Below are 17,245 nucleotides of genomic sequence, written 5' to 3'. Positions count from 1 at the left end.
GTAACTGATATGTTAGTGTCTTGCAGCTAATTAAATGGGCCTTGCAGGGCTTCGAAAGCACGGTCTTTTAGAGTAACTTTAACTTAGTGCAAAGCCACTAGGTTCTTTGCAATTAGTGATGAACAATGAACTGCCACCTTTTGTTAACAGTTTTATGAAGATTTGGGAGTAAGGTGTAAGAAGGCAGATATGACAGTGGTTCAGAATGCCATTTTTACTTGATTCCATCAGATATGCTATAGCTTTGATTTTTTTTAAATTATGTTGCTGCTAACATATGTGGATTTTTTTCTGACTTTAAACAGATGTTGCCTTACTGAAATATGTACATTGTGCTGATTTCCATTAAGAAGATTTTTTTTTTTAAGTCTAATTAAAAGAAAAATAATGCAGCTACAGTGGAGATAATTTCTCCTAGCAACAGAATAGCAAAGCAAGACTTACAAGTCTTCTCTCAAAGAAACAGACCCTGTGTATATATTCTGAAGTCCCAGGGAATGGAGCAGGGAGAGCTGGGAAGCAGTCACACTGGAGTATGTTGTGTCTTGACACCCCTTTTCAGAGGATGAAAACATGAAGTTGGCAAGCAAAAAAAGGGATTTCAGTGTTACTCTGATGGTCAACGTCTGCTTTGTGATGACCTTTCCTTAAAGTGCAGGTGTATTTAGGAGTAGGTGGAGAGATGTAGTGGAGGAGAGAACTGTGCTTCCATAGGATTGGTATCACTCCACCTTGTAAATAAGTGGAATCAAGACTGAACTTGGCTGCTGTAGTTGTGGTATGTTAGCAGCCTCCCGAACGCCCAGCAACTCCTGACAGATCCAGCGATGAGACTGTTTGTCATTGATGTTTCACAGTTTAGTTTTTCAGGGGTTTTTAGTATGGTTCCTACAGAGCGGTGTCCTGTTTTTTGATTTCAGCGTGCTTTATCATAGCAAATAGATGTAACAAAATAGTAGAGTTTCTAGAATACCGAAGTACTTAAACTACTAGAGAAGTATAGAGGACGTTTTTAAAAAAAAAAAACAAAGCTCTAAATGCAAATGAAATAATTCTATTTCAGTATACTAGCGGTAACAGTCAACATTATATTACGAAAGATTTCTCAAGACTGTTTCAGACAAAGTCTGGAAACAGAGAGAAACTACTTACATTTTCACATAGTGGGTTTCTTCTTTCCCTACTTGCGGTGGAAACAGGAGTCAATACATTTCAACAGTGTCTGAAGACCAGTAGCTTTTATTACCGTGATACTGGTATGGGCTTATGGCTACATTTGGTAAATTGGTTCATACCTCGCCTCAGCCAAAATGTTGTTTGAGCTAGAGATTTGCATGCACAAGGTTAAATGGTACTTTAATGGGAGATTCAGAAGAGCTGGGCTGATGTGTGAATGCTGCTGGTTATAGAATTAAATGCAGTGGGGATACAGCTGCATGTCCAGTAATTCGGGCACACTGTTAATGCACTTATCCAGGGCTCCTGTTGAAAGCGCTCTAATTGCTGGAGTATTTTATAGCATGGGCAGTTGCCTGAGCTTGGCTAATTCAACCCTGCTAGCTCCAGTTTATGCTTAGTTTGAAGACGAGCCTTAGTCTTCCGAAGAAAATAGTAGTTTATGGCTGTAGAGGCGGTTTCATCTATGTGGTATGTTAATGAAACCCTTTCAGCGTGTTTTTGATGAAGAGGAAAAACATTAATAGAGCATATGCCACAGGAACAGAGATTTTAAATTATTTTCCTGTGGAAAGTCTTTCTACAGTTGCATACAGCATATCAAACACTTTCAGGAACTTCTAAGAACACTTTTTAGAAAATCTATGTGTTTCAGCAAATTTAAGTAATCGCTCTGTCTTTTTAAAATGCATTTGTGCAAATATTAGAAGTGGTAATATTAGTTAACCAGAGTATATACTAAATAGCCTTAAATTGTGCTCTGTCCTCTTAAGGGCATTAAAACATAAATTCTAGAGTGTAGTTTTACAGTCTATTGTTAAACATCGGCTTTCATCTGAAATACATTGTTTTATTCACTGTTTTTTGGTGTCCTTGTCTTTAATGTTTGCTCTGAATTCTTTGGAATAATAATGCCTAGAGATACCCAGAATCAGTGAGTGTGGTGTAATTCAAGATAGCGTGGGACCATTTACAGTAACTTTTCCAGATTTCCCTAATGGAGTTCTGACTTGATATTTAGGTACTTGAACAATGGGACGATATGTAAGTTTACGAGAACCTAAGTCTATTTTTGTTTTAATATTCCAGTCAGAGCAGCAGAAGAAACAGCAGGAAGCTGAGAAACGACATCGTCAAGAGAGGAAAACTCTTAGGCGTTCTGCTAGCCATCTCAGGAGCAAACGTGGAAGAGGACGACGGTTTCATTGATTTATTTTATGTTATTTTTTTAAAGAAACTTCTTTTACCTAATTTTTTATTTGAAAAAAGGGACTTTTTGAAAATGGGATGCAGTACCAGTGTATTTGTCTTTTGATTTGTTGATGAAAACAAAGACCAGAACTTGCTAAACTCTGTGTTAATTTTTGAAAAGTTCATGAAAGTAAAAGTATTGACCAAACAGTACGAGTGTGGTGCATTATAAACTCCAGTGTGAACTGTATCTGTGCAGAAGTCACCAGCAACTGGTTATTGTGTAACTCTAGATGTCTTCTATATAAGAATTTATGTATGCAACGAGGCTGCATGTCTTTTATTTAACTTAAGAGCTGTGGGTGTTTGCTTTCTGAAATCTTTATTTGTGACTGCTTTGATAGATGATCAAGGGTAAATTATTTTGTCTAAAAACTTATCTTTACAAGGGCACAAGAATTTTTTCTTTTAGGTTCTTGAAGGATGACACACAATTGTGCTTTTCAAAATCTGACTTTGGCATTATATTCTTGGGTTGCCTTAGTAGCCAGGAGGCTGTACAAATGGTCGTCGTGAGGGCAATTGAGAATGCCTGATTTAGGTTCCTCCAAGTCACTCTGTAAGTAAACCTCTCTTGCCACACCGATGTACAAAGGAGAATCTCGGAAGGATGGTCTTATTAAGTTAAATTTTGTGAATATTGTCTTTACTCAGAATCCTTAGGACCAGATTTAATGTGTTTTGGTAAGCCAGCCATGGTTCAGCATAGATCAAGTGGTATATGTTCACATAACAAGCACATTGAGGCCATGCCAGTAGCCTCCTATTCTTCAAAAAGTTAGTTTTGTTAAATAACTTAAACTAGAACCTACGTTAAGGAAATTGCTCTTTTTTGTGTCAGCTACCCAACAGAATGCTTGTTGCTAACCAGGATACAGCATCTCTTTATTTTTTTCTTGCAAACCCATCATTCAACATAAGTAGTTAGTTCACTACTTAAGCAAAGAAATTAATATTTATCTTTGATCCTAAAGGGGCTTTGTTTATTGCTTTTTAAAAGGCTTTAGAAATTGTCTTTTTGCTAAATCTAGAAACTGTGAACTTTGGATCCACGAAGACTCAGTGAATCTCCTCCCCATCACTAAAAATATTTCTAAGAGACTTGGAGGTTCTTAAGTGTTTTGTTTTATAAACCAGAGAGGTGATTAATCAGGTCAGATCTCCTGGACAGTATTTACTATAGAATTTTTGCAGTTATTGCAGTAAAAACTTTGGTTTCTCGTAGCCTGATGCTTTTTTTTTTTAAGACGGTAGAATAATCAGTCATATGGTTAAATTTATTTTCTTCTTTCCAATTTAATTTTACCTGCTTTAATTCCTTGCTTCTGTTTTTAATTATGTTGTTTAATTTAAAAATGCCTTTTGCACCTGGTATTTTCATCTTTAAAACATACGTTGTAATCACCACCTCTCTGTCCTTGCGTTCAGCTAAAGGATGAGTCTCTCAATACCTTTTTTTTTTACCCCTAGCTGTCAAATTTCTGCGTTGTCCATAAGCTTCTCGTGCTTTCTATTTAACACAGAACTATCCGCTATTCCAACGTCAGTCTCACCCATGCTGTATATCAAGAAGTACCATTATTACTTCTCTTCAGCCACTGAGGAAATGTAACACAGTTGTGGTTGCTCCAGGGTACGTCCCTGGTTTTGGAGTCTTGTCTTTTGATAACATTCAAGCCTTTGAAATCCAAGTGCAATGACAAGTTATGCAACATCTTTCCCCTGGAGCATTGTGTTATCTCTTAGAAATTATCTGCGTGCTATTCAGGTGTGTTCACTTCATATACGTGGCTGTACTGAACATGGAAAGATTAATGGTGGAAACTTGCCCCCATTCTGGTTGATACAGGGAAAATTCAGGATTAAGTCAGCAGAACTGGCACTGTAGGGACAGGAATTTGGAGGAGCTTGCTCCTTCTCGTGGTAGGCCTAAATCTCATTACGTTTGATCAAGAGCTAGAAGTACTTTTATGTTTTAAGGCACCCTTACTTCAGCAGGGATTTTGTTGGCTGTCAAGAGCAGAAAAAAATAATCCAGTTCATCTTGCGGGGTGGTGGTGAACTGGGTTTGAAATTGTTAACTTTCAGCTTAAAAAGTGTATTTCTTCTGTTTTGAGATTCTCATGACTGACGCTGGTTTAGGTCTGTATACTTTGTTTTGCATGCCCTTATGGAGTACCTCATTGTGATAATACTGATCATGTATTTAGGTTGGAGCCTGTATGATTAGAGGAATATACTTTGTACTGCTAGAGAGAAGGCACACACAAACTGTACTTAGCGCACCGTTTATTTCACATAAAGGATATTTGGGATATACTTTAAATGGTGCTTAAATATACTAGGCATAACCAGTGAGATGCTCCTCAGGGCACCCAGCACTGGAACCGTGCTGTAGTTGGTGGGCTGTGCTGAGCTGCCTGGCACGCCTTCGCGCCCGAAAGCTTTTCGGTGCGATGGGGATGAGGATTCCCCGCAGGCCATGCTTCTAAGGTGTGGGCAGCTCTGTGAGGACAGGCAGGCGGGGAGCTCAGGGCGGCAGGGCAGGCAGGGGCAGTCCTGCAGCTGTGAAACAAGAGCGGTAAAGTGACAGCAGTGAGGTTCAACCAACAGAGCAGACGGATGAGTCCACAATGACAAGGCAGGTCCAAGGTCAAGTGAGCAGGTCAGGATCAGTGAGGTGCTTGGGCAGGCATGGGCACACCTGCAGCGTGGCTTAGGCGAGGACAAAGGGTGGTGCAGCCCCAGGCGAAGCAGGGGCAGGCCTCTGGCAAGGCTGTTCAGAGCTGTTTCTCTCATGTCTCTTCTCATTGCAGTCTGGTCCCCAGTTGTTCAGCTGCCCTGTGAGCAGAGCTGGCTTTCAGCACAGCCAGCCAAAGCTTTGGCAAGGTCGGGGGGAGGTAGCAGAGCCCTAAGGTTCCACCTAGGGACCTGGCATGAAGTATGTTTAGATTCTTGAGGTTGATAAAGCAGATTAAAGTCCTTGAGCAGCTATCTGGGGGAAGATTTGAGAGTTTTGGTAGACACTGACATATTATTGCGGCATCATTGCAGCCAGTTAACGTCATAATGCAACCAAAGCAGGCGTTTCTTCAGTATCATCAGCCTGATTACATCAACCTTTTTTCAGTCAACGGTACTTCATTTTCCGTACTGCAGGAATCAGTATTCATCCAGTATTGCTATTCCTAGAAGTTGAGCAGCTGCTGGGATCCTTTTTGACATTTAAGGTTCATCCTCTAAGGTAAGAGTGATCAGATGCTGTAGCCTTGTGGAAACCCTGATTGTTTCACACATATGCGAAATTAGTGGTGAGAATCAGTTTGAAACCCCCCTGTAAAGAAATTTACGGGTGGTGGGTAAATGTGAGTGAAATGCTAGTGAGATAAAAGATCTAGGTCTGGTGCCTCACCTATGCTTCAGTGCTTTCTTACTCCACAAGTAATATAGTTTACTTCGGAGAGGCTGTTAGTCATTGAACAAACATTGAACCAAAACTATTTGTGTAATGTTCTTTCCAAAATGCTGTTACCAAGCCAAGAAGCATGCTGTGTTCCTGTGGCTGGCATAATTGTCTGAAATGGAGGGCATCCATTGGTTTATAGCAAACAATGAAAGGATTTACTGTACCACACTGCTGGTTTTTATGTCTGAGACAAAGTAGTGAAATACGATTTAAAATATTCCCCTGCATAAATAGCAAGTGTGTGTAAAATGTATATACACATTTTTATACTCGTGGAGTTCGTTTATGTATGGAGCTTAAAGTAGGTATGATTTAAGATTACTAGCTTCAGCTAGAGTCCTGAGGGAGGGCGTAACACTTTTCAAATTACTCCATCTTGCTTTGCAGCAGCCTTTTATATTTGTGTTCTCCATGCTTCCACACTGGAAAGTGAGTAATAGGCTGGAGTTCCAGGAACAAAGGACCAGCTTTCAGATGCAGAAGGACAGTGAAGCAATACAGCAGCTTACCCGGGGAGGCTGGGCAGCATCCACCGAAAGTCTTGCGATGTCAGATTAAGCATCCGCAGGAACCCCACAGGTATGGCGGAGCCTGCCCCGGGGAGGAGGAATGGATTAATGAACTTCAGAGGACCTCACCGGCCCGATGACTCTGTGAATGGTTGTAGGGCATAAGGAAGAGACGTGCAGCGTTATTTGACTGGAGTCATTTTGCCGCTTTGTCCCATCCTTTAACTGAATCACTCACTGGTTTTATCTTTTTATCTCTTTCATAATCATTAAATACTTATTTTGGCTTGTTTCCATAGCTAATATATTTTGTCTGATCTTGGGAAGTATGGGGATTCTAAGCTGAATGAAAGCACATAAATCTATTAATAAACTTTAGCTCTTGATTGTTATCTCTGTGTTTCAAAGCCCATTTTACTCAACAACTGACTCTTTGTGATGAGCGTGAAGAAGTAGTCCTGTCACCAAAACAAGCAAGTTATAGTACAACCTGGAGAAGATAATCAGATTTAGCAGAGCTTGTAGTTTACACAACCAGAGGAGAAAGAATTCCTGTGATTTAAAGACTCTGTGTTGATGGATAACTGTAAACGTTGCAACGCAGTTCATAAGTCATTCTGTCCAGAAAACTGGGTATTGCTAATTTCCACACCCATTCCTCCCTGTAATTGGCATTGTCTCTCTGCCCCGTTCCTCTCTCTGATGACTCTGCTTGTGTTGACTGCATTTTGATATTGCTTCCTTCCTCCTTTCTTTCTTAATTTGGCCCGCATCCTTGATCCACATGGGGCCTAGTAGCAAATTTCTATGGATAGTATGTCACACGTTACCCAGCATTTGCACTGTAAGGGGCATTTCCATACAAAATGCTGGTGAGCATCCCGTGGTACGGACCAGTTTGCCCACTCATGCATCAGCAGGGGTAAAGTAAGCTGATTTCTGTACAAATGAATGAAAACCGCAATGACTGTAAAATCGTCCATACTAGCATAAATTCAGAAATGTATCTGTCTGTTGCTGACCATGTTTTTCATGATCTCATCTTCTGTTATTTGTTTGCTTAGTGTTTTAGACCGTGGTGCATGTGCAAGGAGTGAAGATCGACTCTGAGCATGTTCAGAAAGGAGTAATTTTTCTCTTACCGTTTGAAACAAATAGTTGCAGGGGTATGTGCTGCATTTCCTTTGACAGTTACATTCAGTTAGAGTTTAAGTACAATAATTTTACAGCAAGATCAGGTATGAGTTTAAAACACTATCGTTCCCAGTGTGGTCGTGCTTTACAAATGACACTTGGGTCAGCTTAACCTATGAAGGCAAGTCCTTGTTCCCATTTAATTCTTCATCGAGTGGGGCATAAGTGAAAATCCCATTTCCTCATTAAAGAGAAAACTAGGCAGTTGAAGTGGGAAATACCAGCCCAGCCCTAATCAAAATTTATGCTCCCAATTTCTGGAACCACCCTTCCCTTCCCTACAGCGGTTTCTGCCAAAACTGCTCTGTCTCTCCTACTTATTATCTCCTGTTTTAACATCTGGCTATTTCTTGAAGGGTGCCTATCTCTGCAGTCCAGTTTTTCTATTAATACCAGGATCTACAGTACAAATTTGCACAGATATAGCACAGATTTGAGAGTGAGCACTAAAACGATAATAGTAGATGGGTTGTGTATGGGCATATCTTGAGCAGAGTGGATTCATATGGACTTGGAGGTGTGGAGAGCTGTGACATCAAAGTGAACAGTGGGGGTTTGGAGAGCAGACGTGTGCTCCTGTGCGCATCGTTGGCGATAGGCAGGAGGGAAAGTTGCTTTAACCCCCCAAAATTCTACGCTGACTGCTCTGTGTACATCTGTACTCCTGTTTTAGCTCTGCTTCAGTAAGGGTCTGGGTGCTTTGGATGGGGTTGTTGTGTTTTACAATTTTTTCAAGACCTTTTCTACCGCATTAGTACAAGTGCGACGTACAATTACATGCACAGTTATATTACATGAGGTACAATTACACAAAAGGTTCAACATTCAAGAGCATTCGAATTGCCTGTCATCTGACTTCAGTAATGAATATTATGTCCATCCCATTTACCAACATTTCTTCTGTAAATATATTTTCTTACATATTTTAACCTTTGTAATATTGCAACTTCATGTCACAAGCAAAGCGCATGCAGTAGCAGTCATAAAAGATCAACCACATGCTTACCTGTAAGGATTTAATCATTTTATGCAAATGAAGATGTTGTGAAAAGTAATTAACTTGTCTATTAGGATTTTGCTGATATTCTTGTAAACTGAATCAAAAGGGAAGCTTGCAACACTCCTTTCATAGCTACTGTGTTTTTCTCCTTCCCCAGATGTAAATGGGAGATTGCCTAACCAGGACTATGACGCCGTCGCACTGAAAATATGAGGCAATATTTTTAAACAGATCTCCACAGCAAATAAATATCCTCTAGCTGAGATATTTTAGACGGGTTACAACAAATCGTTTTTGCACAATGCCATGGTAACTACATTGCTACAATTTAAAGATTACTAGAAGCAGAGTGTAGATAATCATGCTCCAGTGCTTTGGACGGGGCCTGACGCTGTTTAGTTTACGAGTGTAGACGTGGGCAAGAACATCAGGTACGTGAGTGCACATAGCTGGGGACTAGTATCACCAAATTAACTGTAGTTTAGCCAGTTAAGGAAAGAAATTAGAAGTATTGATAAGTTTAGAGAAAGTTATTTTAGGGGAATTCTAAGACAACGATCCTTTATTTCTGTGGTCAGCCTCTCAAACCATGAAAGGTTCCAGTCAAAACTGGAAGATGGAAACTTCTCCAGAGCAGAGATGAGGCATGAGGCTGTTCCAGGTATTCAAGAAACGCTTGATCTCCCTGAAATGATGGGGATGAAAGCTGACTGCAGTGGTGGCATTTTGGATAGATGTGAGGGCAGGACTGCTCTCACTGTATGTGGTGGGTATTTAATGTGACCAAAGCAAGGGAGATTTTACACCTAAGTGGAGAGGACACTGCGCCTCAGGGAGGATGAAACAACCAAACAGTCAAGGCAGGCAGCTCCTTCTTTCAACTATTTTTCCAGAGAAGCTTTCTTAGATTTGCTTGGTATGAGATGTGTACGTTATATCTTCTGAAGAAATTTCTAGAGACTAGTGGCTAATGGTGGATGTCTGTCTCGGTCTCTAGTGATACTTAACATGCTTCCTCTTAATCACAGAAAAGTGATTGACCTTTTGTGTCAGTTAAGCCATACTGTTTCCCCTGGTCTCTGAAGATCAGGGGAAGCAGAGCTCCTTCCTTCAAAGAGGCCACCATGCCCCATGAAATTAGAGGAATTTCTCACAGAAGGAGATAATTTGGAAAAAGAGTGACTGTCTAGTAAGGCAGGCAGTAAAGCAGCTGGGAAGGAAGGGAGAGAGGAGAGGTGGAAAATCATTTGAGATCTGGGCAAATGTTTCTCTTGCAACGCTTTCCAACAGAGAAAAGAGCTTGTCGATGTAAACGTCAAATTTTCAAGAGCTGAAACTAATCTGTTCTGGTCTGGGGTTTTCAGTGAAGGCTTTGTAGCTTTGAATTTGACCACCATTGTCTCCTAGAGGGGACTGTCCTGTCCTGACCTGCTCTGGTTTCTTGCACTTCGTTGTCTTTTCAAAACTGGATTCCTCCAGCCAGCATGACAAGCTTAGTAGAGCTGGTCAGGTAGAACTGGTAATGCAAAGTCTTTCAGACTTTTTTTTCTGGTTCCCCACCGCCCCCCAACATCTGAACTTATTGGGAGTTAGAGAATGGGGCACTATCTAATCGCAAGGCCCGAGTCAGCGAGTGCCTGTGTGGAGCAGCAATCGGAAGCGCCTGCAGCTTGTGACCACTGAAGTGCGGAGCTGTCTGAACCTTTGCTGTCTTCCCTTCCTTCTGGGCAGGCATCTTTTGACACTGACAGCACTGAGAAAGTGACCCACAGCAGCTGTCAGTGACAGGTTTCCCAGTCTCAGTTGATGGAAGATGGGCTTAATGAATACTGTTCAGAGGACAAAACTGTTCTAGGAAATTTGATAGACAACCTCTTCATTTCTTCAAGCTGTCTTTAGCTGTTACACCTTAACCAGAAACCAGTTTCTACACAAATAGTGGGAATGAAAATTATTATCAGTGCTGATGGATTTTTTTTTTCCTAGTGTAGTTGGAGTTTGGTGACACCTAACAGATAGAAGCTAAGTGGAAATAATTTCTTAATCACAGGAAGCTTTGGAGCTTCTGACTGAGACAACTGTACTTGTGGCTTACTTCATGCATTGCTTCATCTATCTCACCACACTGAATAACACATCTTAGGGCATCAAAACTAATACATCAAGATACAAACCAGGCTGAAGAACCAGGTGGGCTTAAGAATCTGTCATTGTTTAAGCTACTTGTACAGCCAATGAACTTCTACTGTATTAGATTGTGTAATTCCCATAAGTCAAAACTTCTGCCTCTTGACTGAGGCAAGAATTTGGACTGGCCTCCAGGCTTGCTCAGAGTTCAAAGGTGCTTGAATGTAAGAACATAGGCCTATCCCTGCTTTGATCACAGCTCAGAAATCTTTAGTGCAAGGCTGTCCGGGAGAGCTTGGCAACAGCCATGCTTCTAGCCTTCCCTCTACCGTGCATTCTCTGAGCAATCTTCTTGGTCGTTCTTGAAAGCCTTCAGTATGTCAGTACATTTTGGGGCCAATGTACCTAGAAATATCTTTGGTGTTTCAGAAAGGTACCACAAGCTCCTTCTGGGGGCTAGGCAATGTTCCTCACTGCCAAGCTGAAAAGCAATAGAACCAAAACTGTCTGTAGCAGATTTTATTTCCTTCCATAAATATTAAGGGTCTCTGAAAGCAAAGAAAAGCTGGCCACTGGGTTCAGAGAGAGGACTAAGCCTTAAGGCAGAAGGACATAAATAAACAAAGGGTCATACTGATTCTGAGGCATTTCTATGTTGGTCTCTCAAAGCATCTGATGCAAATGCCTGAAAATAAAACAAAACATCTGAAAGCCACTCAAACAGTTTTCTTTGAACACCCTTTTGCACTGGACTTCAAGCACTGAAAGCGGGAAATGTGGTTATGTCCATGGGATCTCTGGTGTTTTTAGCAGAGAGGAAATGATACCGTGGGAGCTAGCTATGATGACCATGCTCCCAAATCCCTCAACAACAGATCTGTAGCTTGGGTTGACTAGCATGTGATTGTTGAGAAAGACTTAACTTTTCTCTCAATTAAAAGTTCTTACTTTGGTACATAAGCAAAGCAGCCCAAAGGCAGAGAGTTAATTTAAACGACTGGTACTTAATTTGTATTTGCTCTCGTAGATGCTGCTTACATTAATTACAGGGAACCCATTGCACAGGATGAACTGTTACTGAATCATTTCTTAGATTTATTAAGCATAAGCCGGCTTGCATCCCACATACAGGGCTTTGAACTGTTACTGAATAATTTCTCAATTCATTTTCTTCAGGCTTTTATTCCACCTGCAGGTCTTGTCTTTTCCGTCTACACAGCTTCCAAAACAGTAGGGTCAATCCTGGTGATTTGAAGCAAGCAACGCTCTTGCTGACATCAAAGGAGTTTTGCCTGTGTTGAGATGGTGTTGGCCGCGTGTTTACTGTGACAATTGCAAGGTACTGTCTGGCTTCTGGTTGCCTGTTGGTTTGGGTTATTCTTTCTCTCAGGTGGCGTTGAGGGGAAGGAGTATGTTGTGGTGGGTTCACTGGCTCCAGCGGCTGCTGCCCTGGGCGCTAACGATGACTGTGGTGAGAGTTTCTGAATCCACTGAGTGGTTCTGTTGGAGCGTTGTCTTGACAGGCATGGGAGGGAGCTGATGTTTCCGTCTGCTCTGATGGACAAGACCTTTCACATCTTTGCTTTGATTTCCTGGCAGTATGGCACATCATACACCAGGAAGGTGGTTAAATGCAAATGGGTTCTACCTTACATGGAAGGCAGGAAAAAAAAGGTGCATTCCCTGCTCTAAAATTGGTGATTTAATTAGGGACGGTATTTGCCAAAACATCTCCGTGCCCCAGTTGCTGTTGCTAAGGGTGTAAACCAAAGACGCCCTTTTCTCTGAGAAGATACAATATGAGCGGAAAAAAAAGAGAATCTTTAAAAAACATTTATAAAGAAACAAAACAACTGATATTTTTTCTGCTTCTGTTTTACCTCTGATGAGTTAAGGGAGACCAGCAGAGTCTACTTTTGTGTGGTTCATTCCCTTGAAGCTCTGTGGATACTGCTCACAAAGATGTCTGCAGCCAGAGTCAGGAATAGTTCGGGTCTTAATCGCCGTTGTTGCCTGGGTTTTCTGTGTGGAAGGCTTTGAAGTTTCCCCTGGAGAACAGGCTCAGTGTCTGTAGGTGACTGCACAGGTTTCTTACGTGGTTATATGATTAGACAAAGGCAATGGGGTTGCAAACTGCCAGAGCGCTTGGGGAGAGACAAAAACACTGTGAAGATTTGCAGCTTCAGATGAGTTCATACTTCTCTGGCAAAACTTTTCTTTGAGCAGTGAATAGTTGTGGTGTAGCCCATGTCTACTTGCAGATGTGACACTTGTTTCTACAGCAGTGGCTGCTACCTAGTAGTCACCCAGCTATCGGCACCATTTAGCCTGGGGACAGCTTTAGCTGGATATTGTTTCTGTGTCCTTGGTATCTCAGCTTCTGTATGGTCCTCCAGCTTCCCCTTGAAGCCTGCAGATTTTAGCATCCACAACATCTACGGCCACTGCGTGGTGAGAGGCTTCCTATTGCCAGTGCTGCGCCTGGCTCTGTGGCTTCCCTTGAGCTCCAGTCCGGTTCATGGCTTTGAGGAAACAGTGAGAGAGCTGTTCCCTTTCCTTCCTCTTTGTGATGACATTCTTGGTGTTGTAGACTTCTTTCATGACCCTTTTGAGTCGTCTCTTGTCCAGACTAAAGTCCTGAGCTATTCAGTCACTCTTTGTGCAGAAGCTGCCCCGTGTTTGGAATTTCTGTAAACGTATGAACAATTCAGTGCACTTGGCTTTCTGAAATGCTATTAATAATATATTTTGCCTTTTGCTTGGAAACTGGCCTTGGTTTCTGTCAGTTGTCATAAGGTAAGAGGAGCTGTCCTCCTGCGGGTTAAGAAGTTGTTGCAGATAGGAAAGAAACGGTGACAGTAAACGGGCAGTTTCCCTGACAGGAGGAGGGTAGTGGTGGGGTTTCCCGGGGACCTGTGTGGAGCCCTGTGCTCTTCCATGTATTTATAGGTGATTTGGAAAGATAAATCATCACACAACAAAGTAAAAAAATCAAGAAGGCTGCAAAGAGCTGTAGGAGAATTCAGTAAACCTGGGTAGGAAACAAAGCAACAGCTGTCACTGTGCTGTGACATGGCAGTGGCACCTCGGCTCTGCAGAGTGATAGAGACAGGCAGGGAGACCCGGTCAGCTGCAGGGTCACAGCAGTGAGCTTGTGACTGCGTATTGCTGTTCAGGAAAGGTCTTGTCACTAGAGAATGTTCTCTAAAAACATTGATTCTGTGTTCAGCAGCAGTCAAATGTTGCTGGAAGTGAGAGGAGAAGAAGAGGGAAAAAAATTAATAAATATCTGTGCTATACATAACCCCCCAGAGCTCCTGTGCCTTGGGTGCTATGTTTAGTTCTGACCACTTCACTTTAAGAAAGGGTGTGGTATAACTACCTACTGAAGAGAAACAGTGTTTTTGATAAGGCACATGAAGAGCTTCCTTGCAAATAAAAATTAAATAGTGTGGGACTTTTCAGCTTGGAAACAAAGACAGCTCAGTAGCCATATGATAGAAGCCTATAAAACAGTTGGAATGATGTGTGGAGGAAGGCTACAAAACTACTATTAAATATTCATAACGTAAGAGCCAGGTGCCATCAAATGAAATTATCAGATAACGGGTTTAAGACACACATATGGAGTATTTATGTAAATAATGTATAGCTACATTTTGAAGCTGGTTAGCTTAGGCTATTATGATGGCCAAACGTAGGTACTAGTACTAGTGTTCAACAGACAACACTAGAAGGGGTGAGAAGTGCAAACAAGTGATACATCTACTGAGATTTACTGTACCTGAGAACGTGGATGCCGTCTCCAGCTCAAGCAATCCTTAAATCAGTGATTGCCTGAAGCTGGGAGCTCATAGTGAGAAAAAGTTCACTCTACTTGTCCTGTTCCTTAAACCCTTCCTTACGTATCTGCAGTGGAGCAGGTAACTTCGTTCTGCCTGTATTTGTATGTCGCTGTGTAAATGTCTCTCTGATGAGGGGTAGGTAGAGCTCATCCTGCTTCAGGAGGGAAGCCAGACTCGGGGACCTCCGAACGGCACTTTGATCCCATTTCCTGCAATTCTGTGGAAACCATGAGTGAAAGTGCCTACTTCTTTTTTTCCCACCTCTGGGCTGTCATCAGGACATGACAGAAAGGAGTCCTGGGTGCTACAGGGAAGGAAAGGCTGAAACAGGGGCAGAGCCCGCAGCTGGCACGTAACCGTCGCACGGCTGCCATCACCGTGGAGGCTGAGCATGAGTTACACCTCTGAAGAGCAGCGGAGCAGACACGCCAGGATGTGACTCAAAGGCCGGGCTAAGCCATCAGCCGGGTCTGTAGGCACTGGAGCCAACATCGTGTCAGTCTGCTGTGCTGCTGGCAGCCTGCCTGCGGAGGAATGCAAGTGGCAGAAGGAGGTTGCCTCAAGCCCTGGGAGAAAAGAATTGCAACCACTGAGCCTGTCGGTATGAGCTGTTGGTATAACATCGCAGCAGAAGCAGTGGAGATCCACAACACATCTGGCCCGTGAGCTTTCCATGGGGAAAAAAGGACAGAACAGGAATGGGCTTACAGGACAGATAGCAGTCTCATCCCTACGTACTGCTCTTAGTTTCTTCTTTTGGTATGACTCTGGTTTCGGACCGTAAGCTGGCCTGCAGGACCCTGCTGCCAGATGCAGGGTGATGCTGACGGTAGGGAGATAGCATTGAAAATGGACAGCAACAGACTTGAAGAGCTAACAGAGAATGCTGGGAGAAGAACATGAGCAAAAGAAAAATCAGGAGTTACACACTTGCAGTTACAGAGGTGGACTGAGCTCCCGACTCTAAGAACCTAGCAAGAACTGGCATTGAAAATCACAGCATGGAAGAAAAGGTAAACAGCAAACAGTGAATTAGTGCATATTCCCCTATGTCCTCTTTTAAAACATCTGAAGATTTATGTGAGGTACAGCCTTTTTTTTTCCAGGGACTTACTTTGAGGTTCTCTGTTATTAACAGACAAGGGGTATTGCCAGGAAGATAGCTGAACCTCTTTCAGTCCAGCTCATCGGCCCTCAGTCCAGGAGACTGGAGCTGCGTCTAACCACAAATACCCAAGCCTGGAAATCCCTCCTCAGAGGCAAAACAGCTTCCAGGCTCTGACTAGCTATTGTGAAGAAACCTGGAGATGCTTTCCATAGCCACATCATGCATGTTAGGAGGCTGAGCAGTCAGAAGAGTTCGATGGCTCCTGCCCAAGTCAACCTCATAGTGTCTACCACATATAAAGTATGAGTAACACCCGGTCTTTGAACCACAAGTAAACCACTTCAGTGTAGTTCTATTAAGGTATGTTCTACAAAAAATAATTGCGAACAGCTCCCTGCAGTCCATAAATGCTTTCCATCTCTACAAGCCCTCTCCTTCTCCTAAGGGGCAAGATCTTTCCCTAATGCTTTTGAAACCAGAGCAACCAATGAAAATATTTCCAGCTTGTTTTTAACTGTTGCTGACAACCTCTGAAGCGATTAGAGAGCGTGTTTCTTTCATTTGTTTATTTTGTGTTTTGTTATTTGCATTCATTAAGTGCAGGCATAGCACAAAAAATTAGAGCATAAGTGATGTGTTTGTGAAATAAAACCTGGCTGGAAGAATGCCAGTCTGACTGCTAGGAGTCTTGAAGGTGGCATTTCTGTAGTCCTGCTGGAAAGTAGAGCCTGACAGGACATAACCTCTGCTGTTCCAAAAGTTCTTCTGTATTTAACATAGATAGACCAAAGGAATTGCATCTCTTTCAGCTAGAAACATCCTGGAGCCGTCGCACAATAGTTGCAGGAGGGAGATGAAGTGGTGTCGGCCCATTATTTTTTGTGTGTCTCAGGATTAGGGAAATCAAAGATTACATTGCAACACCTTAACCAGCATCCAAAGAAGTGTTTATAGGGAGCAATTTTTTTTGTTGAGAAGTGCAGTTTTGGCATGTTTAAACTCTGATCTGAATTTCCCAGGTTTTTTTAGGCAGGACTCTTGAAGGATTTGGGTACCACTCACAACAGGGGCAAGGAGACCGGAGTCTCTTACACCAGCTGACTAGAGAAGTCTTCATCCCTTCACCTCTGAGGAACAAGGCATTTTGGAAGTAGGGCTCCCCTTGCTCAGCAAAGAGGACAGGTGTCCTTTACACAAAATTTTAGCCTGGACTGCAGTAGGAAACAACTACTCTCTAGCCTATGGTTATAACATTCCTCTGCAAAGCGTTACTCATTTGCACCCAAATTAATATTTAAATATTTTGCAGATCCCAGGATAGTTTCATCAGGTGAGGTTGGGAGAACTCCACTCAGAATGATGTATGGAAGTGATTAACAGACTCCGCTCAGAGAGAGGTCTCTGTCCACACGCCTGCTCTCATGTAGCAGAGGAAAACTCCAAAATCAATTCTCCATTGTGCCTCTTCTTCCTTCTGTACTAGCTCTTTTGGATAGATTTTTCACCTGCAGCTGTGAACTCAGCTATTGCCTTTCACTGCAGATAGAGCAGGCCAAAACCAGGTTTTCC

The 17,245-nt window shown here is 42.3% G+C and overlaps 1 protein-coding gene across 1 annotated transcript in view; it reads left to right on the top strand.

Annotated features, from left to right (window-relative positions):
• Nucleotides 1-2,577, top strand: part of NOL10 (nucleolar protein 10) — a 51,104-nt gene extending 48,527 nt beyond the window's left edge. The window contains exon 21 of the mRNA XM_075414837.1: nt 2,266-2,577. Within this exon, the coding sequence (XP_075270952.1) occupies nt 2,266-2,385 (120 nt within the window). The 3' untranslated portion in view covers nt 2,386-2,577. The remainder of the gene's footprint in view (nt 1-2,265) is intronic.
• The last annotated feature ends 14,668 nt before the right edge of the window (nt 2,578-17,245 follow it).

This window comes from Opisthocomus hoazin, chromosome 2 (assembly GCF_030867145.1).
Source record: "Opisthocomus hoazin isolate bOpiHoa1 chromosome 2, bOpiHoa1.hap1, whole genome shotgun sequence".
NCBI lineage: Eukaryota > Metazoa > Chordata > Aves > Opisthocomiformes > Opisthocomidae > Opisthocomus > Opisthocomus hoazin.
This window is presented reverse-complemented; position numbering and strand designations above follow the sequence as displayed.